Source organism: Pleurodeles waltl, chromosome 6, assembly GCF_031143425.1.
Source record: "Pleurodeles waltl isolate 20211129_DDA chromosome 6, aPleWal1.hap1.20221129, whole genome shotgun sequence".
In the NCBI taxonomy this organism is placed as follows: domain Eukaryota; kingdom Metazoa; phylum Chordata; class Amphibia; order Caudata; family Salamandridae; genus Pleurodeles; species Pleurodeles waltl.
In genome coordinates, this window is record NC_090445.1 from 1,445,331,390 (window position 1) to 1,445,355,048 (window position 23,659).

The following is a 23,659-nucleotide window of genomic DNA, read 5'->3' on the forward strand; positions in this document are numbered from 1 at the left end:
CGCTTTCCTACAGGGGGACCATGGGGGTCACAAAGATGCTGCAGGCTAGGTCCAGGGGGTCGGTTCTGGGAAACCAAAGACTGGCCAAGGAGGAAAGCCTGCTGGACATTGCTGCACTGAAGGTCGTATTCCCCAAGGCCAGTGGGCTGCGGGTGAAGGGGTACCTTTTGGTGTCAGGAATCTTTATCCAGTTCTCCCGCGGTAAAGGGGGGGTCCAGGGGGTTCCTCCGGATTTAGGCTGTAGGTATCATCCTGTTGGACAGGAAGGGTCAACACAAGGTGGACCCTAGGTCAGAATCACCTGGGTACCAGCTCTAGTCGGTTGGGCCACCTGGACACAGGTCGTGGTCATCAGGTGCAGAGAGGGCATGACCCATGGATCCACGGAAGTTCTGAAGTGCTTTGCTGGTGTTTCTTTCTGGACAGGGCCACTGTCCATAGGAGATTTTGGTCCTCAGGGGTGCAAGCAGTCCTCTTGAGGCTTTTAAGAGGTTGCTGGTCCTGCATGATGCGTCATCTTTTTGTTTCAGGGCTTCAGAAGCTGGAGACAGGCCTGTAGGGCTGGGGCCAAGTCAGTTGGTGTCTTCAGTTTTTTGTGCTGGAGCGTCAGCTTAGCAGTCCTTCTTTCTTCTTGTCTTCTTCTTGAGGTCGCCAGGAATCTGATACGCTTGGTTCAGGGGAACTCCTAAATCCTGGATTTAGGGGCATTACGGGGGTCAGAGGGCAGTAGCCAATGGCTACTGTCCCTGAGGGTGACTACACCCTTCCGGTGTCCACTCCCTTTGGGGAGGGGGACACAGACCTAACCCTATTGGTCCCTGTCCTCCAAACCAAGTTGGCGGATTTTGCAAGGAGGAGGTCACTTCAGCTCTGGACACCTTAGGGGTGGTCCCAGCCAAAGTGGTCTCTCCTCCTTGTTTTCCCTAACTTTCCCGCTGGACTTTCTGCCAAAAGTGGGGCATTGTCCAAGGGCGAGCATCTCCACTAGCTGGAGAGCCTAGAGGCACTGTAACAAGAAGCCTGAGCCTTTGAGGCTCACTGCTAGGTGGTACAGTTCCTGCACGGGGAGGTGTGAAGCACCTCCATCCAGTGCAGGCTTTGTTTCTGGCTATGGAGTGCACAAAGGCTCTCACCCCATGTGGGCAGAAACTTGTCTGGAAGTGGCCGGCTGGCATAGACTGGGCAGTCCTGCAATAGAAGTTTGGCTAAAATACAAGGGGCATCTCTAAGATGCCCTCTTGGTGCATTTTTCAATAAATCCAACACTGGCATCAGTGTTGGTTTATTGTGCTGAGAAGTTTGATACCAAACTTCAGTAAAGCCATTATGTACCTGTGGAGTTTGTAGTGACAAACCCCCAGCCCAGATACTCAGTTTGGGCACACTGCATTTACAATGTCTAAGAATGGACTTAGACACTGTAGGGGCATATTGCTCATGCAGCAATGCCCTCACCTGTGGTATAGTGCACCCTGCCTTAGGGTTGTAAGGCCTGTTAGAGGGGTGACTTACCTCTGCCACATGCAGCGGTTTGTGTGCATGGCACACTGAGAGTGGTGCCATGAGGACTTTTTATTTTTCTCCCCACCAGCACAAAGAAGCTGTAATGGCAGTGTGCATGTGCTTGGTGAGAGGTCCCCCAGGGTGGCATAATACATGCTGCAGCCCTTTGGGACCTTCCCTGGCCACAGGGCCCTTGTTACAATGGGTACCTTTTACAGGGGACTTCACTGTGCGCCAGGGAGATGCCAATTGTGGAAGCAATGGTACATTTTTAGGAAAAAACACTGGTGCTGAGGCCTGGTTATCAGGATCCCAGCACACTCTCAGTCAAGACAGCATCAATATCAGGCAAAAAGTGGGGGGTAACCATGCCAAAAAGGGTACTTTCCTACAGAAAGTATTGATTGTCTTTTGAATTTATATGTTGCAATTATTAATCAAAGGAACTGTTTTCACAAGAATGTACTCTATTTTCGTGTTGTGTATTGTTCATGTAAGCCCTATGAAAGCCCTATGAAATAGCTCACAAACCATGAGGCCATCACCCAGTTGTATCAATTGCAAATACATTAATTGTTTACTGTATACCGATGTCATAAGTTGCTGCTAATCATTATACTGATATTTTAATATTTTATTCTGTGTTTAATGTGCTATGTTGACATAGTCTATGTGGTTTTGAAGGATTCTTGAATCCGAAATAAACGTGTTTTAAAAAAAATATATATAACTCAGACCTCTGATAGTGCTGACCTCCTCCAACATCTGTGTAGCTGACAAATTATTCTAAAACTTCAGTGCCCAGCAAATTTGAGGATTACTCTTCCATCGACCAATGTCTCCTAGCCATAGATCATGGATATGAATAAAGAATCTCAAACTAAACACATCATAAACTGTGATACCATGCGACAAAGAGATGCCTACATAGACTCTTTCCTTAGAGTCCACCAAAAAATACAAAACACAATCAGTCTAGTACTCCTGCAGCTAGACTGTGTCAATGGTAAATGTATCTTGGGCCATCTAACTATGTGATTCAAAAGCTACTGAGAAACCACCTTGCAAGTGCGAGGCAACTCCACAACTTCAGTATCAGATGACACATTTCACTTGCCCTTCAGTCTCTACATGAGCTACCTATGGACAGATAAATCACCTTAAATTTAATGTGAGTAGCTTATCGTGCCATCCATGGATCATGATTCGGCTTCCTTCAGTACAAGCCAGAACACTTGGATCGTGGTTGCCTCCACACTTATCTGTCTCCTCCCTCAACAAGTCTCTTATTGGGAGGGAGAGGAATTGAGCACCCCCTCTCAATCCCAATTCAGACTGCTAATATATGGAAAACTCTTTCAGCAAGAATATGGGTTATTGTAAAACATCTTGAATTCCGAGAGCTTTGAAAATCATACTCTTTCTATGACTATAACTTCCATATTATAGTTAGTGCTACAGTGGGTAGATATCGCCATGCAACAAGTGATTATTGCTTCATTTTTTTCTTCAACACTGCATGCGTAAGCACAGTGCCACTCCCACGTCATGTTTACAGCATGTCTACAACTCTCATAAGCCTTACCCAACTCCTCATCAATAGGTCATTCCAATATAAACACTGCTTCAACCATGCACTCCGACAAATGAGCCTAGGAACCTGACGCACTGCAGTGCCTTGTGTCCCTGACAGGTGCTACAATACAATGTATACACTGGCCTTACTTTCATAAGTGAAACCCGCTCCCAACTTTTTCATGTACATTGTTTCCTGGTTCTTTCTTGACCATGTGGCCAGTTCTCCTATAAAGAGATGAAGTGGTGTTGTGCTGGGGACCGGAATGAAGGGTAGAGTCCCAAGCACAAATACATTTTGATGCTTCCATTGGAGATGCTGCTCAGGCTTTTCATGAGGACTGTGCGCATTGTTCAGAAAGGGTTAATAAGGACTGGGATATCGCTATGTGATGGAGAAAGAATGGGCGAATTATGATATTCAGGAAATACAATTACTTGAACATGGAGTCAACCTGGAGAAGTGTGGCTCAATGGTTAGAGCGGCAGACCCTGAAGCAGAGATCTGGCTCAAGACCAGGGTTCAAGTACCGCTTCGGCAGGTCTTGGGCTCAATACCCCTTGACCAGATAATTCTCACCTCGGTGCCTAATCTAATTCATGGGTCCCACTCTGCAACTCTGGGCAATAGCTTGCTTAATCTCCACAACGGCCCCAACAGCGCTTGGATGCCTGGCTTCACCCTGGGGGTGCTCAGGAGTGGGCGCCTCACAGGGAAAAGCCAGGAGGGGTTCCATAGCGGTATGAGTACAGCGCCTTGAGACCCTAACGGGTGAGTAGTGCGCTATACAAGTGCTAACTTACATTTTACCCTGTGACAATTGTGTTTTAATGAAAATCTTGAATTTCGCTTTCCTGGGACCAGGCATAAAGTTTAGGAGTAATGTGAAGTGAGATGGAAAGAAATACCCACATATTAAAATTATGTTTTTGCTTCAAAGATAAAAAAAAAAACATTCCTTCGGATCTGCATCATTAATGAAGGACTGCGATGCCTGGTACCATACGCTTGTTACGTCACTGCCTGTTAGCTGGCATAAACCAGACAGCTGTATTAATGTATTTGTTGGGCACCACATGCTAAAACATGACAGTTTCAAATATTGTGGATCCAGAGCCGCAAACTAGATAACAATAATGCAAAAAAGAACATAAAGTATTGAATCTCGAATCATAATGAATGGCAACTAACTACACAATAACAGACCAGGCACCACAATCCGATCAGTTCAGAACTGAAAGGATTTGTAGTAAGACCCGCAAAAGATGCTTTCCGCAGTGTAATTTTTACATTGCACTACAACCAGCCTCCCCCCTTGTGATGGAAGGGCTGATCAAAAACCTGGCACCACAATAAGTTTCAGTCTATCCCACTCATGTACTTTAATGAAGCAGGAATGAGTAGGGAGTTGCTTTTGAAGAACTGTACAGGCTGGGATGGATACCTGCACGGGACAGCATTTGCAAACTATGGCATATTGTGTATGCAACATCGGTGATAGCAAACAGTGGCCCTTGGGCCCATTCTATGGACATCCTGACGTCTGAAGCTTGCACAAGAAGACTCAAAACTGGCAGATTTTCTTATTTTACACTTTACCAACATTTACACTCTATTTTTAGCAGGCACTCGCCATTCCACCGTTTCCAGCGCGTTTGTCCACTTCACTGCTAACTGCACAGGGGAGAAATGTCCCTCGCAGTCCCCTTTTCTTGTAACTCACAGGGGTTTGCAGTGTTTACTTTGTGATTCCGAACGATCATTGTATTCACTTTTGTCCATTACGAATGATTTTGAATAGACTCACCATAATTCACTATAATGAGGTATACTGCCAACAAGGGAATCATTCAAAGGCACAATAATTGCAAAGTTTTGATATGTTTCAAATGCCCATTCGTGGCGACAAATGGGCCTTTAAAATGTATTTAAAAAAGTTGAAATGCTTGTGCCTTTGAATGATTCCCTTGTTGGCAATTTATCTCATCATAGTTTGATACCTAAGTTCACAAGGCATTATTGGGTTGCCCTTTTTTGGATATATTTCCTATAGTTCAGTGCTCTTCGCAAAATGGTTTCACGGGAGATCCAGCATTTCATACCAGGTACCACCTATCAATGGGTGTGTGTGTTGCACGGCACAGGCAGCTGGTGCTCCATACACCCCCCGCCCCAACACCCCCCACCCCACAAGAGCCCTGGCACAAACACCATCGTAAGACAAGCTGGCATGGACGAGGAGAGACAGAATGACAAATATACTAGGATTGACAGACCAACACACTTGGGAATGCACACAATAGAATGTACACAGGGGACTAGGATACAGACCCTAACGCTGGGAAACAGTGGGACAAGAAGAAATGGACAAGGGGACATATAATGTAGAGATTGGCAGGGTAAACATTAGGTAGGGTAAATAGGTTCTAAAAATGGGAGACACAGGTAAACGGACCGGGAAACATGGCCTCTGGGGCATTAAACCATTAGCAATGAAGCAAGGAGATACAGATTGAATTAGAGACAAATTGTATTGTTTTGTAATAGTATTTATATAGCGCTTACTACCCCTGACGAGGCGTTGAAGCACTTTTCGGCAAATGGACTCAAACACTGAAATACACAGACAAGAAAACAGGCAATGGAACATAGATACAAAGACGCAGGTGCTAAAGCAGGCAGATGTGTACGACAACATTAGAGAAATTAAACAAAGAGCAGAAAGAAGCTAAAAGTGGAGCAGGGAGACACTGCCACAGACAGGAAAATACAAATATGTATAGTGGGGAAGGGCGATACAGACACAGGAGCAGGGACACACACACATATGCACTGTGATGGGGGCATGGGCAACGATCTGAGTCATGGACACAGGGGCACTGGCATATGGAGAGACAGTCTCTGGCACGGGAGCAGGAAGTAATGGATATACACCTTTTTAAGGATGATGTAAGACCCAACCCCTCTACAGAGTGATTTCCCGAAGGTAAACCATATACACATAATGAAGTTCCCACTGTCTATATACATGAAGGTCATGGGGAAGATCACAAGACTTGACAGCTACCCTCACGGCTCCATTGTAGGCCAAACATAATTGCTGAGCACATGCCCCGTGGTGATGGGGAAAATCGCTAAATCCCACACTTCTGCAGTGCTCCACCATAGGCATTCCCATAACTAATTCGGACATGGCTCCCAATCCATAATCATAGGTTTGGAAAAAACTCAAGCCCCTTTGTTGATCTTATCTTAGGGAAATCCCCAAGTAGCAGACAAGACTTTGCTAAGTAAAAGACATTGGTTGGTTAGTGTAGGCCATGTGATGGACTGATCATGCCAAAAGACCCCATTTTAAAATCACCTACCCGTATTACCCCATCAGCACAGCCAGTGACAAGGACGCTACGAGGATCCCATTCGTGCAGTTCAGAGAAGCAGCAACATAAGATATTCTTTTCTGGACCCCCAGCAACAGTAATACTAGCGAGAGGCCGGCCATTAATTGTCCACAGATGCATAGAGGACCCAGCACAGGACAGAATATGACCCTGAAAAAGAGGAAGAAAATTCACTTATAGCAGAGACAACGCAAATGCCCCGAAACAAAAGGGGTCCAGTCACTTAAATGTTCACTATTGGGCCTCGGCCACCTTATTCCACGCCTCTCTTTCTTTCTCAGAGACCAGAACAATATTTGGGAAGCAGTGAGGAGTATATTCTAGAGAACAATATTTAGGCCCATCAGGCCTTTGACATCATTGCTGGAGGATGGAATCAGCACTCTTGCCCTGGGAGCCTTTGGAGTCACTGAGAGGAAGCTAAGTCAGGACTGGGCCTGGAAACCTGAAATAATTACTGCGGTGGTTGATGAATCAGTGTTGGACCTGGTAGTAATAGGGTGGAGTGTAATTCTAGAAGTTGGTGCGTTCTCAATGGGCCTTGGGAGAATGGAAGAGTCAAGGAAAATGGCTGGCTCGTGCGTGATGGGCTTGTTCATCCTTACATAGTCTATGCGTAGGGTTGCTGAGCCAATGCTAGTCTTGAAGGAGTAAGAGAGGTTCCTTGTTGGAGATGGTAACTGAACATAGGAGCTTCAGGCATATTGTAAGTTTACTAATGGTGGTTAGACGCAGATGAGTCAGGTTAAGTATCATTTGAAAAGCGGGGTAGGAGGGAAAAAGCAAAGTGAGGGTTTAGTGAAGACATATTGGGGTTGATGACTCGGCATTCAGGTGCTAGACTATTAGGATTGTTGATGTTGAGTGAAAAGAGTATGTTGAATTACTGCATGGGAACCTCCAATTTAACATTCTGACCTTGGGGCAGGGGTCATTTGTGAGTATGTATGTGTGTGTGGGTTGTGTGTGTTTGGGGGTGTGCGTGCGTCTGGGAGTTTTGGGGCAGAGCAATGGGGCCCTTTAAGAGTTGCTGACTTCAGTACAACAGTCCCAGGAGGCCCTAGTGAGTGCTCAGAGTCATCACTAGAGCCAGGAAGTTGTACGACAAACAACGATATGGATTTGGGCATTCAGTGGTGGGGTATTCAAGTGTTAGTAGGGATGCAAGGTCTGTATCCTTGAATGTTATTCAGGTGTACTGGTGTAGCCACCACGTGAGTGGTATTAGGAATCAGTGTTGTGGAATTTGGAGTGTTAGTAAGGTCAGGGGTGAAGTTCTGGGAGTGTTGACGGGTGTCAGTTTGGGAATCCTTGAAGTGTTACCTGACGAACGGTGCTAATAGCCTTGAAGCATTAATACGAGTTCATTGTTGAAGTCCTTGGATAATTGGATCGAATGACAGTGCTAGTGGTGAAGGTGCAGAGCTGTAGAATTATAATGTTAGTGGAGTATGTAATGAGTCCCTTGCAGTGTCAATGTGTGTTAGCTTGGGTAAGTTGGTGTATTATGAGGGTCAATGGTGAGACACTTGTAGAGCTGCTGCAGCGTCAATGATTGGGTAGGTTCTTCCATGTTTAGAGAAGTCCAATGCAACTTTGGGCACTAGGGGGTTTTAATGCTGGGATGTCAGTGCTGGATTTCTTAGAGCTGTTGTGCATCAGTACTAGGGCCTAAGAGGTGTTTGTGTAGAGTCAGTACTGAGGCCGTGGGCACACTTAAGGGTCAGCGCTCAAACACTCACGTCATTAAATGTAAGCCAGACTGTGCAGGTACAGGGCCTAAAACTGAATCATCCCTGATCAGTAGGAGGAAATGCATGCAAGAGCCTTACACTGGCATCACTGATGGCTACCGCAGAGATCTGGGAAGCGTGTCCTGGCAGCTGACATACGTAGGTGAGGAGATTCAGGTCCCAAATAATGCAGGTTCTGTCTGAAGAGCCACTGACAAGTACACCATAAGGGGAGGAAGCTGCCAGGCATGTCACTGCCTTCTTATGTCCATACAATGCCTGTTGGGAAAGTTAAAAGAAGAGTTGTCTGTTACTGTCAATGTCTTTGATTACACAACCTAAGAGTGTAAGGTTAAGGAATAAGATGAAGATGGACAGAGAGACTGATCACAAGAGTAGGATGAGCCCAACGGAAGGGATTGCAGACTCCTGCAGGAAGAAATGCGGAGATTCAACAGAAAGGAAGGGGGATCAAGGAGCACAGAAATCCCCTTCAAAGGACAGATGAGACCTTCTGTTAAAAGAAAGTAATTTCATTGGTAACCTTTACTCCGTGTTCCCAGGCAAATAGGTAAATCTGAGGACCATTTGTGCAACAAGTACTGGCAGGGCAAATGCAAGTCTAAGTACTTTGCATACAATGAGTGGGCCTGTGGAGCACATTATACACACAGCAAGTGGATGCTCACACAACCAGAGGCACATGATCCAGAAGGTACAGAGGGGGTAGGCCAGAGAATTGCCAAAATGCTAAAATAATGTAGACGAATCAAGGCATATGAGATTCAGCAATTGGATTTTAGATGGAACAAAATGAGGCACACAGCGCAGGAGATACTCTTTGAAGACTATTCTGATAAGAGGGAGCGTCAATATGAACACAACCCCTCAAAAATAAAGGGGTAAAGATTATGTAGAAGTTGACAATCAATTTTGGGCACTTATTCTTAACTACTATATAATCACGACCATCTCTCTTGCCCTCTGTGGAGGTAGAGGGTCAGAGCATTTTTCCCCAAACATCAAGGACACACATCGCACAAACTCTATGTTGGAGGCTGATTGTTAGTAGGGGCATTGAATTTCCAAAACTGCATAGGTGAGCATGAAGATTTATCCAAAACAACACAGGGATGGCGTAATGTGGGATCACAACAAATGTGTATCCCTTGATTAAGTGCATCCGAGTATTATTTCAAGAGACATTGGACCAAAGGGTACAGTTTTACACATAACAGACAATAACCATTGCGGCAGATGATCTTGAGTGAAGTGATCAGGAACATGTCGTGCTGGATGCAAGAGATATTGACTAGTATGCACAGAGTGTCCAGGTGGGTGAATATACTGAAGATGAACAGGCTGGTAATTTGAAGCCTGTACCCAACCCTTTTGGCTGCCATGTGCCACCGACAAGCTCTTTGCTCCTTTGGGACCTTTGGACATAGTTAGCGCTTGGTGAAGGGCAGAGCTTAATTTGTAAAATAATGAGTGACGGTGCTCAAAGCACTGCTCAGAAGCTTGGCAGGATTGATTAAATGTCAGTGCACTGAATATCAAGGCTACGTAGTCCTGAATCCACCCAGGCCTCTTTAATTCACTGAGAGGCACTCCCTGCCCCATTATTTCTCTCTTGCATGTTCCTGCTTGTTTACTTTGTAATGGGTTTTCAGTCTTTCTCTTCCTCCTTCTTTCTCCGTTGCATCGTTTTCCCTGCCTTGCACTCAGGAGATGCCCGATGAGGAAAAATGAGTGCTGGTCCCCAAAAATGGGTACTAGTGACCCCCACGGGCAACCACTGCCTCAAATTAAGCACTGGTGAAAGGGACCAATGGCGTAAAATGCCATTTGCTCTGCCAAACCTGTAGTTTCCTTGCTCTGTTTGGTTAGAGAAACGCTGAGTAACCACCGGTGAAGTCTCATCTGGACCCGCCGTGGTAATCCTTGACCCGGAGGTCTGTTTGCCACAAGACCACGGGGTTACCGTGATGGTAATCCCACCCTATTTAGAGCAAGAAAATCATCACTCATGTTCCCTACTCATTTCTGGAAAATTCTTTAGTAGCCAAGTGTCTGTCCTGAAGAGAAAGGCCTGATTCAAGAGCAGAGGAGAGAGGGTCTGGTAGCGGACACAAGCGCCCATTTGCAGACTAGACTGAAAGTGGTGGTAGAAATTAAGGTCTCGGAGGTCACAATGGTGGAGAAGGCCTTGGAGATCCTTAGAGCTGGGGCACAATCCACTGCCGCGGTCCGATTTACTGTTGGATATAGAGTGGTGTAGTGCTTTTCTAGCTTCTATTTCTCTTGCTGTTGACAAACCAGTATCTGTACTGCTGGATGTGGTGTAGCCTGGATGATATGCAGACATAACCTCAACCCTCCACACCCATGAGGGGATTACTGAGGCTTATTAGGAATGATGGTGGTGTTTTTTCATACGTTCCCTCCACCATCCCAGGGAGGTTTTTTTAATTTGCCAAAGATGATATGCACTTCTTTATCAGAATCAAAGTCTGCTTATGGTACAAGCGTTAAAGCCATCCATTCAGGAGGTGTTTGCTAAAATAAATCACTGACATGTGAGATACACAAAAATATGAGTTATAAAAAAGTGAAGCTGCTTAAATTGCAACATAAAAAATGTGATTGGTTTCATGAGCTGGTCGTGACTGATACAAGAGGGGTTTCTAGGCCTTCAGACATGGACGTCAATTAGGGGGTCGCAACACCCTTTGCTGCCCCTGGCAAGGCGTTTGCGACACACTAGCCTCAGAGGTGGCAAATTCAATGGCAATATCACAGTGGCATCTCGTCCTTATGTGCGTCATTTACGGCTCCACTCTTTTTTTTTCTGTCAATTTTTTTATTACCCTAATAGTGAATAATATATTATTCAATATTAGTGTAATAGAAAGGAGTGCAATTAGCTGGAATATGCCCTTCAATGGCAGCTCAGGTAGGTAAAAAATGCTGTTAAATGTATGTTGTGTTTGTGCTTGCGGGTGAGAGTTTGTTTATGTGACAGAAAGTGTATGAAAATTTGAATTTGAGTGTGTGAGTGAAAGTGGATGTCAGAGGACGTGTGATGTCACTTCCGCTACCCCTGGCATTTCGGTGAATTGACGCCCACGCATTCCGAAGGAAGGCATCATTATATAGATACATAAATACTTTTAGCTACGCCATCTTTATTTTCGGAATCTGTTTAGAAAGTAAGGGGCATATTTATACTCTGTTTGCGCCGGAATTGCGTCGTTTTTTTTGACGCAATTCCGACGCAAAACTAACTCCATATTTATACTTTGGCGTTAGACGCGTCTAGCGCCAAAGTTTATGGAGCTTGTGTCATTTTTTTGCGTGGACACCTACTTTGCGTTAATGATATGCAAGGTAGGCGTTCCCGTCTAAAAAATTGACTCCGAGGCATGTGCGCCGTATTTACACTCCCGGGCAAAATTCACGCCCGGGAGTGGGCGGGTCAAAAAAAATGACGTACGGCCGCTTTTGCGCCGTTTTTTAGCGCCTGGACAAGGCAGGCGTTAAGGGACCTGTGGGCTCGGAAGGAGCCCAGAGGTGCCCTCCCATGCCCCCAGGGACACCCCCTGTCACCCTCGCCCACCCCAGGAGGACACCCAAGGCTGGAGGGACCCATCCCAGGGACATTAAGGTAAGTTCCGGTAAGTATTTTTTTTAAAAAAAATTGTGGCATAGGGGGGCCTGATTTGTGCCCCCCTACATGCCACTGTGCCCAATGACCATGCCCAGGGGACAGAAGTCCCCTGGGCATGGCCATTGGGCAAGGGGGCATGACTCCTGTCTTTGCTAAGACAGGAGTCATTTCTATGGGGGTTGGGAGTCGAAAAAAATGGCGCAAATCGGGTTGAGGCGAAAAATTTGCCTCAGCCTGACTTGCCCCATTTTTTGGCGCCCAAGCTCCATATCCCCCTACGCCGGCGCTGCCTGGTGTACGTCGTTTTTTTTCCCGCACACCAGGCAGCGCCGGCGGCTAACGCCGGCTAACGTCATTGATTAAATACGGCGCCCACATGGCGCTTCAGAATGGCGTTAGCCAGCGCTAATTTTTTTTACGCAAAACTGCGTTAGCGCAGTTTTGCGTTAAAAAGTATAAATATGACCCTAAATGACCAAAGTTAGGGGCTTAATATGTTGTCGTCAATGTCACCCCAAATCAAACAAGAAGAAATACGGGAGATTGGCCTGATCTGAAAAGTTTCAAATCTACTTAAATTGAACTGAGTCCCTAAGTGACTCAGTAGTGACATGAGGAATAAGGAATTATAAAGGAGGGTCTGTGGTGACATACCTGCTTAAGGATGAGGTGTCTCAGCTTATCCTTCATGAATGACAGCTCCCACACGCACACTGCAGTACTGGTCCCTGCAGTGATGAGTGTATTGGTGCTGGGGCACACGGCACATAGACACTGACCCCAGTCTGCCAAGTTCTCACACACGGCTACCACCTGTGACAGAAAAACACATCTTGCATCATTATCCTGGACCGATAGACACACTGCCAAAGCTTATGGTCCCTACAGCACACTCTCCTGTTGTATGATATACCTAATTGTACTGTGCTCGAGTCTATGGCACCCCACACTTTATGTACCCTCTTGCCTTGCTCGGTCACATCAGTGACTCTGACTGCTCTTGCGGTCCTATGTCACTGTAATGTGTGTGTATCAGAGCAGTCACCTGCCTAGAGCGCCCCTTCTAATCTGCTTATCTCACCCTCTGAGGATCATGCTAACAGCCATGTGGCTGGATGAGCCAGACATTTTGTGTCCTGTCTGCCATTTTGCCTTGCATGGCTCCAACCATTCTCTTTCTTTAGCCTTATGGGGAATAATTCCAGTGGCTCCATCTGTGGCCACTTGAATTTTGGAAATCATAACAGGCTTGTGTGTTCTGGTCTATAGTATGAGTGCCCTCTTGCTTTATTTATATAATGGTAATGGTAAATACAAGGTGTTGAATTAACAATCACATTTACAGAAACACACTGCACCTAGTGAGGAAGGCAACTCTACCTTTGGCTATTGCTATCACTCTGGGTTATTTTCCTAATTTAGAATTTGGCGAATGGGGTACTTCCTCACAACCACATTGGAGTAACAAGGGGCATAGCAGATGCTACACTACCCCTAGAGATGAAGGCACTCTAGAAGGATAAAGAAAAATAATGAGGGCTTTCAATCAGTTTTTTTCACAGCACCATCAGTTGTGTGATGAATGCACTGAAGGGTCAATAGTAAAGAAGGAGAGCCTGAGAACAACTTAACACACCACTGCACATTAGTTGTCATGGGTATCTAAGAGGTGGCATTTGGTAATCACATTTTGTCACTCACATGAACGAGTCCTATTGATGGAAAGATACTTAATGTGAGGTGAGGTTCATTTGGGCCTACTAATTATGGAATGTGGTGCCTGGCATATATTGAAGTAAGGTGAGAAGATAAACTGATATACATTTATTTTACTCTTGTGTGCACAGCATACATGCCTGAAACCGTTGTGATTTAATAATGGCCTCTTTTATATAGCTTCTTTTTAAATACAAATAGACACCACTTATCAAAAGATTTAAGAATAGTGTATAAAACTCATCATTAAACCAATTTTTCACAAAAATGTTTCGGTCTACTTTCACGTGCACCTCCTTTCCTTCCACAAACGCACGGCCCCCACTTAAAGTTATTTGCACGCTTATTGACGCTCGCTTTCAGTAACATCAGGATTCTTAAAACACCTATAATTTGGTGAGCTCATACCACTGGCCAGCACCGACAGTCAGATAACTGTTACTGAACCACGGTTTACAGATGATGAGCACACCTACAGGGTTTGCGTGTCTCTTAAACTGATGAGTCCAAAGAGTGTTTGTACGCAGCCGCGGCTCCTCAGCAATAGCAGAGGAGCGTTGTCCCACTGGCTCAGATCCAGCAGTTGAAAAATAAAATCATATTTCATTATCATTTATTTTTCAGCTGCTGGCTGAGCCAGTGTGTGCAGGGAGGAGCAGGGCCGGGATAACGGAGGGGGGAGGAGGAATGGAGTGGAGTGCTTTTAAGTGCGCATGTCAGTTTGGTCAGTGGCATTAGACCAGCTGAACAGACCTGTGCACTTAGATTTCTCCAACCCAACTGTATTGCACAGCCAGGCTGGAGAAATAGCACAGACTCCCTGTGCCTGAGCGAGCGGTAAACCAAACCGCTCTGGCCAATCCCTGAGCCACTCTCATGATTGGTAATAGCATGAGGGCAGCGCGAGGATTACACAGGGAGTCTCTGATGATGTACCATGGTCTGCTGTGACCAGGAAGCAGAGGCGCGCTAGGTGGCCAGCAGCACTAGGTAAGTTTTTTAATTTTATTAATAAAACCCCCCTTGCGCTCCACTGCACCCCTTCGACTGGTCCCACTACCCAAGTTGTGTCCACCGCCACTGTCTGTATTGCTTTAAGGACTGGCAAATCCTCACAGCGCATCTCCATGTGTGACTCTTGAGCTGATGATCTCCCAGGTCCCGGCTGCTGCCAGTAAGGGGGCAGCATGCAGAGTGGGGGGGGTGCAGGGGGCAGTAGAAAAAAATAATAATAAACTTACCTGCCCCTCCATGATCTGCAGCTCCTGCTCCCGCCGCCTCTTGTCTTCTTCCCTCCCCAACCAATCCCAACGCTTCTCTCATGCTGTTATACAGCATGAAAGAAGTTCTGCGATTGGCCTGAGCGGGCCGAAATGCTGCTCAGGGAGGGAGGGGGCACTGCGATTGGTCTCCACCAAGCTGTAAAATATAGCTGGGTGGTGAAGAGTTTCTAAGTGCGCATGTCAGTTTGTACATCATTGGATGGCTGGCCAAACTGACATGCACACTTAGAAGCGCACCACTACTCCTTCTCCACTTGTTGACATAGAGGAAGCTGGCCCTGCCCATCTCTACGAAAACAGAAAAATAAAAGCATAATAAAATAGTTCTATTATCCCATAATTTTTCTGCTTTCAGCAGCGGGCGACACTCCTACGCCATAGCGGAGGGGCTGCCCCCAGATCGCTCATAGTATATTGGTATATTTCTGCCAAAAAGCCTTTGTGTTTAAGTAGCTGATAATCTCACAGTAATAGCCCTGCACCCCCAATTACTCGGCATCATCACAAGGCAACAAATATGGAGGCATATGTATGAAACACTGGTCGCCAAATATTTTTTGCGACCAGATAAGAATTCTGTGAACGGACCTGTGTACTAATAGGTCAGGTCTCAAAATTTCAAACTGTAGTGGGATGCAATCTGATACAACTGCATAAATATCCATCAGGTAGGTTGCAGCTACAATTGGTGCCACTGAAGGAATGGAAATCTGCTGGGGTCAGCAGCCCACTAAGTCTGTGATCACTTTTTGCATATTATTCTTCTAGATGAAGCCCTTTTTCCTTGTAGGAAATGGAGTTGTGTGCGTGTCCATGCAGCCAATGCCTCCCTTTTCATCGTGTGCTTTCCTCTAGAGGTGGTTAGCTTCTGACCGTGCGTGCCTGATTCTCTCAGCAATTGACGAGTCCTCAGTGTCCGTGAGCCCACGCAGATGATCCCGTCACACAGCCTGAGAGCTCCGCACAGAATGTGGCTATGTCCCTTTAGTTGAAGAGAGCCTCCCTCTGTTTCCCAGAGGCTGCTGTCGAGGGCATGTGGAGGGCATCCGGACAGCTGTGGACAGATGCTGGCGGGGTTCCTCTTCCATTGTTATACATTTTTAAACAAAGCAATAAAATGTCACGAAATATTGTGGAGAGCGGATTCTGGCACCTCACAAGCCCCATAAGAACGAGCTAGTCAAGGGCAAACTATGCTACTTTTAATGACGGCCACTGCACTGGTAGCCTTGCCCAGCGTCTGAGCTTGGCACAGGGATTGCACCAGGGAGATACAGCCAAGCTCTCTGTGTGGACCCAAGAGCCAATGTCCCGAGGCAAGTACGCTCTAATGAAGCAAGCATGACCAAGGCTAATAGGCCTGACTTTCATCTATAAAAGCATGCAGAGACATAAAGGAATGGAAAAAACGCACACTGCAGCAAAAAAACATACAAACGGGATAGCTTTTTGTATATAATGCATGTGTGAGATAAGAATTAAGGGCTAGATACAGTAATCAATTTTGTGGTCGCAAAACCTGTGTTGTGCAATATTGAACGGTTTGGAACTGCGAAATGGGGTTTAAATAAATGTTTACATCTGTTCATTGAGCGTTTTATTTTTCATCGCTCCATACATATTACACATAAGAAAGTATTCAATTAGCATTATAAGAAGGCACAGCAGATGTTCAATAAATATAACATCTGTTATAGGGTGTAAAGTTGTGAGCTGCGTAGCTAGAAAAATGATACATGTGAGGTATATTGCAACTGCATATCGAGAATATTACACGTAGCATTACCTTATGAAACGTGTGCAGGATATATGTCAGCTGGCGTTTCACTACAGATTCAGCTATATCTAAATACAAAGTGTACGTCAACTATAATAAACAACTGCACCCGACCAATGCATTCAGGAGATAACTCAGTAAAGCCTATTATGTGATAAAATGGTCTGATGAAAGATGTGCGCGTGCGCCTTACTGCTACCGCAGACCGATTTTGGGCCCACAGCATGTACTGCTGCATGTAAACATCCAACGGAAACATCATTAAGAATCACCTGCTGTAGGAGCCGCTGTCTCGAAATCCGCAAGGACTGTGTCCCAGTGTTTAGCCTGCGGGTTTTAGTATAATCCCAGTGTGTCTTCTCTATGTAAGGCAACACTCTCCGCCCGTGCCCACGCAAGGACTGAGCTCTCCCATGCAACGCAGGTGGGGGCGTTGTTAGGTGTTTAGCCAATAAATGACCCCGATCAATGAATCTGCCTGTGGTCCAGTGTTTTTTGCCACGATGGTGGAATCCCAATACACATAGCTCCCAGGTGTGCATTGCTAGGCGCCTCGGACAGTGGGCTAGGTGGGTTGTGACCTAGAGCCAATATGAGTGTAAAGATGGGAAAGGCAATAGCATGTGTAATATGTCAGCATTAATAAGGTGACATTGGGGACAGGTAGCGTCAGTATGTAGAAAATACCGATTAATTTTATGTGGGTTAAGGTAAGCTCTATGCAGGACATAGTGTTGTGTGAGGAGGAAGCGGGCGTTTCGTGAAATCTGGACTGGACTCTCAAGTGCTATGCTCCATTCTTTATCCATGCATGGGCGGCCTAAATCCCGTTCCCAGCAGTGGTGCAGAAGAAGTGATTATTCCAAGTGTGTGCACAGGGAATATGCAAACCAGTGGATTAAATGTGTGCCAATACCAATGAACTCTAAGTATTGTAGAGTGACCTGCTTGGGGTGGTCCTGCTGTAAGTCACCACAGTTGAGTCCCAGGGCTCCTATCAGTGAGTTATAAAGAAGCAATTGCTTGGGGGAAGGCCCTCATCCTCTACCAGGGTCCCCAGCGGTACAAAGACACCATTGAGATACAGGTCTACAAGCGTGGGGATCCCTGCATCATGTCAGGTAATTAATTCAGCCTGTGATGTGATCAAACCTCATTGGGGTGTGCCGAGCAATAGATTCACTGGGTCATAAGGGTGGATATTTTTGGTGATAAAGAGACTACGTTTATACCAGCGCTAAGCGGCCCTTCGGTGCTTGGGGCCAGGCATCCATGTCACTGTGTAAGGGTGAAACAAATGAAGGAGGGCTGAAATGTCCTATGCTGGAGAGACAGTACTGGTGTATCTCAGATGTAAGCCAGCCACCCAGCGGGCTACCTACTGCAGCTGCGAGGCCAAATAATATTGTTCAAAGTTAGATACCACCAGCCTCAAAACAGCTTTTTTGATATTCACTAAATACATTTTGCGATTGGAGAAAAGTTACCAAACTGCAAAATGGTTTCAGAAATGGATATCAAATCGCAGTTTTGAAGGGGAGTTTTTAGGGTGCTTCTTCCAAATTGTGATTCAGCATCAGGTGTATCAATGGTTTGCGACTGGAATTCCGATGGCAATCTATTGAAAAGTTACCAACACCTCAAAGGAGGTGGTAGGTCATGGGCAAAGGGGAAGGGATCTCCTTTGAACCCCTTCTCCTTTTTTGAATTTTAACAAAAGTTTGTTGGGGAGTAAGCAGTGGTCCATGGTACCGCTGCCAACTGCCAAACAAACTTTTTTTTAAAAGAAGGACGCCTTTCTTTAAAAATACAGTCCAGTGTTCGTTAAGGAAATTAAGCTGCATTAAAACAAGATTTACTTTATATAAAAGAGATTACAGACCTGGTGGTCTGCTGACCCTAGTAGGCCACCATCCCAGTGATGGCATTCATTCAGAAGGAATCGCAATTTGTGACCTGCCTCATTAATATTCATTATATAGTTCAGATTGTGACCCACTCTGGATGGGAATTCTGCGACCTCACTTATTAATACACAGGTTGGCTCACAAAATCAGAATTGATTCACAGAAATACGGGGCACAGTATGCAACCTTTTTTGTGATTTGATTCTTAATACATCTAGCCCTACATTTAAAATGTTCCAGGATCTTTTTCCAGAGATACAATAATCCTTTGTGAGTTTCAATGGAAGCAGAATGAAACACCAACAAACCAACACTATGAGGTGAAATGGTAATGCTGCTCTAGGAGGAACCAAAGCTCACTCTATTTTAAACAGTTGTTAACAATGTGTCTTGCGGATGGCTGCACTGTTGAACTAGACTTGTTAGTTTCACCGTCTGTTGGGAGTGAGCTGTGGGAATTCTCTCTAGGAAGAAGTGAGAACAGAGGGACTGGAGAAAGAGATGAAGAATGGAGAGGCAAGGGTAAGACATCACCCTCTAGACCATAGAACAGAATTATGGTGATTGAGCATCTTGATAGCAGATTGGCCCTCGCTGATAAAAAATGGTGCTGGTATTGATGAGTTTCAGAGCATGCTTTTCAAAACTTGGATACGAATGTAAGGCTATTAGGATAAGAAATCCGACAGTACAGGTCTCCAAGTCACGAAAGACTCTGGGCTTCGCTTTTAATGAACAGAAGCACATGTCAGTCACGTAAACAGCTCCAGTGTAGATTCCTATGCAAGGCAAGATGTTGCCCTTTTTAGAAGAGCGGGACAGGGTAACTAATACAACAGCCGTTGTATCCCACGCACAAATTATTGCAGACTCAGGGTTGAAGTGGGATACAAAATAGACCTGGGCACCAAAAAAAGGTAACTTCGTTAGCAAATCAGAAAGCTAAAAAGTGAGTCACATTTGCAAGTTTTGGTTTAACGCTGTGAAGGTGATTGGCAAGGTATGGGAGTCCGCATGAATTTGTGCTTGCAACTAGCAATGTTTGTGATTCTACAAGGGAAATCAACAGTAGAAATTGAATCACAACTCCACATAATAGGCCCACAAACAGTCAAAAAACGTCTAATACACTGATCTGTCAGACCAGCCCTTCTGGCACTATCACATTACCATGAAGGCCAGGCCGACCTCGACTGCAGTGAGTTCCTGAGTGTTCCTAAGAAAATCCTGAAAAGAATGTAATGCAACATGTGTTAGTTAATACGCGCTATTGTCAGTACATTTTTCCTTCTCTCCAGAGACTGTACTGGCTTTGTGGCTTCGTATTCAAGGGTACGATGAAGTTTAGGGCCAGGTCTTTTTAGAACGGGGTGGGTAGAGTTTGCCAAACTTTGGAAAGCCAGAATTGGAGCTAACATACCTGAACATTTATAAAAAAACAAGAAATAAGGGTTATTTTGAGGGCTCCATCTATTAAAAAATATATACCAAAAGTGAAGAATGGAATACTTGAATCAATCTCAGTCACTGGTAAGTACTAGGGCCACATCCCAATCTATTGTTATTTTGTACACCATGGCACCTCAGTTTGGACCCAGACATTTAGAAATCAGTGTTGGCCCTCCTCCAGTGGGAACAGTCCAGCCCAAACTGTAGGCAAGGTCCTCCCTGTACTGGAAAACAAGCAATGTACAACCAGTTTAACCCTTAGTATGGCTCATCAGTCAGGTACAGCTTGGCTCCAATGGAAGAGTGTGCACGGGACCCATGTCTGGGTATACCCATCCCTTTTAGGGCATCACACTGAAAAAAACAAGGAAGTGATGGGTAGAGTCCTTGAATCAATCTCAGCCACTGGTGATTACTCGGGCCGCATCACAATCCAATGTAATTTGCGCACCATGCCACTTCAGTTTGTACAAACTAAGGTACCAGGGTGGCAAAAAACAATGGAATTTGTTGAGGCCCTTAGCGATTGCCTGTGGCTAAAATGAATTCATGCATTCGATATATCACCTTGTTTCTGTTGCCATATTTTACCAAAAGCAATTTCAGAGGTGCATTGACTGATGCAGACTTCATACAGGGTTTGAGGTTATGGAACAGGCTCACAGAAGGGACCGTAGAGCCAAGGATGTGGTAGTGTTCACAAAATGATTTAAGACCTGCGGTTTGAATAGTTCTACTTTGGAGACACTCACAAGTGCCTGGACGCCCTGCAGTTGCTGGCACTGTACTTTTAAATGTGTTTTTTAGGGAGTGTTGGGTTGAATGATGAGGGCTGAGGAAGAAGCAAATGGAGAAGGACAGGCTCTTGAGGACTGCGCAAAATAAGCTAAACAGGAGAGGGAGGGTTAGAGAAAGTGGCTTGAGAGGGAAAAGTTGTGAATTAGGACTGGAGAAGGAGTGCTGATGTAAAGGATATGAGGCCTTTTCTCCAAGTTCTGGGACAGATTGTTTGTAGTAGGCGGAACAAGCAGTTAGTGTTAATTATACTGCTTTCTCAGGAAATTAGATACAGTTGCTTTCTATTTGTTGCCAAGTACTTCCTCTGCATATGGTCCAGCCTAGCTCAGGAGATTGTGAAGAGTGATCAATTGTGTGGGCCAATGAAGAAGAAAGGCTTCATCAGAGCAGCCAGTTGTTGGATGGGGTCAGCTGAAGTAATTCAAAGTTTTATCCACCTTGGATCCAAGGACTGTGTCCCCTTTAAAGTATTTGCAGCTGAAAGGCCTATGGAATAACATACAGAACTACTCCGCTAAACCATTTGAGAGGCAAGCAGGCCCAAGGATATCCTGCTGTGCTCATGGTGGTGTGCGAGGCTTGGGTGATCCAAGAGCACCTACAGCATGCGCTGTCATATGTAAGTGCCCAAGGAGGAGGGGCCTTTCTCAAGAATCACTAAGTGCTTAGGCGAACCCACTACTAGAAACTAGAGCTTAAAAGCGAGAGGAACTCATCAAAGTAAAACCGCAGTTGATGGTTACACCAGACTGTGTTTTGCCAAAATGTGAGGTGGCACTTTTGCTCACAGCCCAGACACTGGATATCGTTTGATTCACCATTGCATTGAGGGCGAGCTCTTAGCTTTGTTTGTGTGAGGTGATGTTGTTTAAGACCGAGGAAGAATCCAAAGAGCAAGGCACCCCTGACTGTGATCTGTGGTTCCACCTATGGTACTGATACTGCTCTGCTCTTTTGGCCAAGCGTACTGTGAACTGCAATCAACTTCAGTTGGGCAGAAGAACAGCATGGTGGGTTGTGCATGGTACTCACCAGCAGGAGTGGGAAGTCCACGAAACAATGTCTAATTGCATGCTCAGCCTGTCTAAACCACCATCAAACACAAAAGGTAATGTGGCATGGTGACCCAAAAACAGAGTGGGGGGGCATAACATTTGTGGGATTGCAAAGGAGAACTTTAAGGCACACCTCTGGGTTCTAGCTACTAGTTAGGTGGGTATCAGTACAGCATACCAGGAAAAACTCTAAGCTCAATATTTCAGGAACTGCAGGTGAATTAACATTCTCATTTTGGTAGAACAACGTGCATATCCACCAGTGGAAATCACTGCTCTTTTTGAGTTCTCTAACTTCATCATTAAGACTTATCTGTATATATTTCTGACACTATTCTTGCATCTTTGGTGGTCTTGGTGTTTGGCACTGTCTTTGACATCACAGGTAAAGCAAAGATGTGGTCCCTTTGACGCTTGTGGATTTCCTACTAGTGCGGATGTTTGCTGTTTCTCCATGCATGCCTTCAACAGGCACCAAAAGGCAGTTAGGCGGAGCTTCATTTAAGCTTGGTCCTGGTAGGGTAGGAGAAACACCCCAGATTTTCAATGTGCTATGCTGTGCCAAAGCACATTATATGAGGACTAGACAAGGTCAAATGCTTCCAGTATTGGTTCCAAGTTTCCATCAGTTGCAGCCTCCAATCACAGGTGTACTCCTTGGTGAAGGCCATTAAGGTAAAACTTCAGGTACACCGACCTTTCTCCTGAACTTGTCATACTGGTGGCAGGTTCTTGCTGGCTTGTTAGTGTAAAGAGATGGGAGGATATTTTTTATAATCGACTTCCAATGCCAGACTGTTGACAAATTGTTTGCAGAATGTGGGGGATACCCACAGACCAGGAAACAATCATAAGAGTTCAGTTTGAGGTAATGTCTAGAGAGTATAGTGATTGTAAATGATCACTGTGAGTGAATACCTAGAGAGAAAAGAGTGAGAATCGGATTGTCGGATCTTATTGTCTCTGGGAATATATTCAATAGGTCATATGTCCATAATGAGAAGGAAATACCACAGAGGCAACTTTTTTGATAAGGGGATTTTATCAGGTGTGGGGCCATAGTTTTCACTCTGGTGGTGTGGTTCGAAATTGGATTATAAGAAGGATGGTCCTGTCTCATGCCAGTAGTCAGAGTGACAGATCTGTGTGAGGAAATTCTAAGAAAGAAAGTGCAACATTCCCATGAGAGGCAGTTCCCATAGATAGATGAGGCTTGTGTGATAGATTACTGCCATTGATTTCCCAAACTCAAATGAAGCGATCATGTGAAGCCTTTGGTATTTAATACCCAGACTGATGATGTGAGAATGACAGAGCAGCGTGATGGAAAACCTAGACAGAATGGCATGAGTATAACTGATAACAGCAAATGAATACTTACAGAAAAATCGATTGAGGCCTTCAGGTTCTACCAGTAGGGAATTCTAATTTGCTGTACACAGGGTTTATTTCTCTCACCATAACCCCTCAAGATGTTTATGCACCCATTAGCAAAACTGATTGCCTTTCACAATGTACAATTACAAATATGTGTATCATACACAGATTCTGGTCTTCTTTTTAGAAAGCAACATCGGAAACCATTGCAACATCACTGATGCTTTTCAAAGTCCTACCAGTGCTCCATACAAAAGGCTAAATGGAACTCAGTAGTTCAATGGTCACGACTCAGGTAGACCATTCCATTCATAAATACTAATACCTAACTAAGAAATTCATTGTATGGCTATAGCATTTTCAAAATCTAGCCAGGAGTCTAGCCCTCGACTGGGAGAAGAGGGGCTACATCAA

The 23,659-nt window shown here is 45.1% G+C and overlaps 1 protein-coding gene across 2 annotated transcripts in view; it reads right to left on the reverse strand.

Annotated features, from left to right (window-relative positions):
* The window catches only part of WDFY4 (WDFY family member 4), a 778,336-nt gene that overhangs the window by 15,998 nt on the left and 738,679 nt on the right, over positions 1-23,659 (reverse strand). For both annotated transcript variants that reach the window (XM_069240880.1, XM_069240879.1), the window contains exons 58-60: positions 12,538-12,696; positions 8,313-8,492; positions 6,448-6,630 (exon numbers count right to left, since the gene is read on the reverse strand). In XM_069240880.1, the coding sequence (XP_069096981.1) occupies positions 6,448-6,630; positions 8,313-8,492; positions 12,538-12,696 (522 nt within the window). The remainder of the gene's footprint in view (positions 1-6,447; positions 6,631-8,312; positions 8,493-12,537; positions 12,697-23,659) is intronic.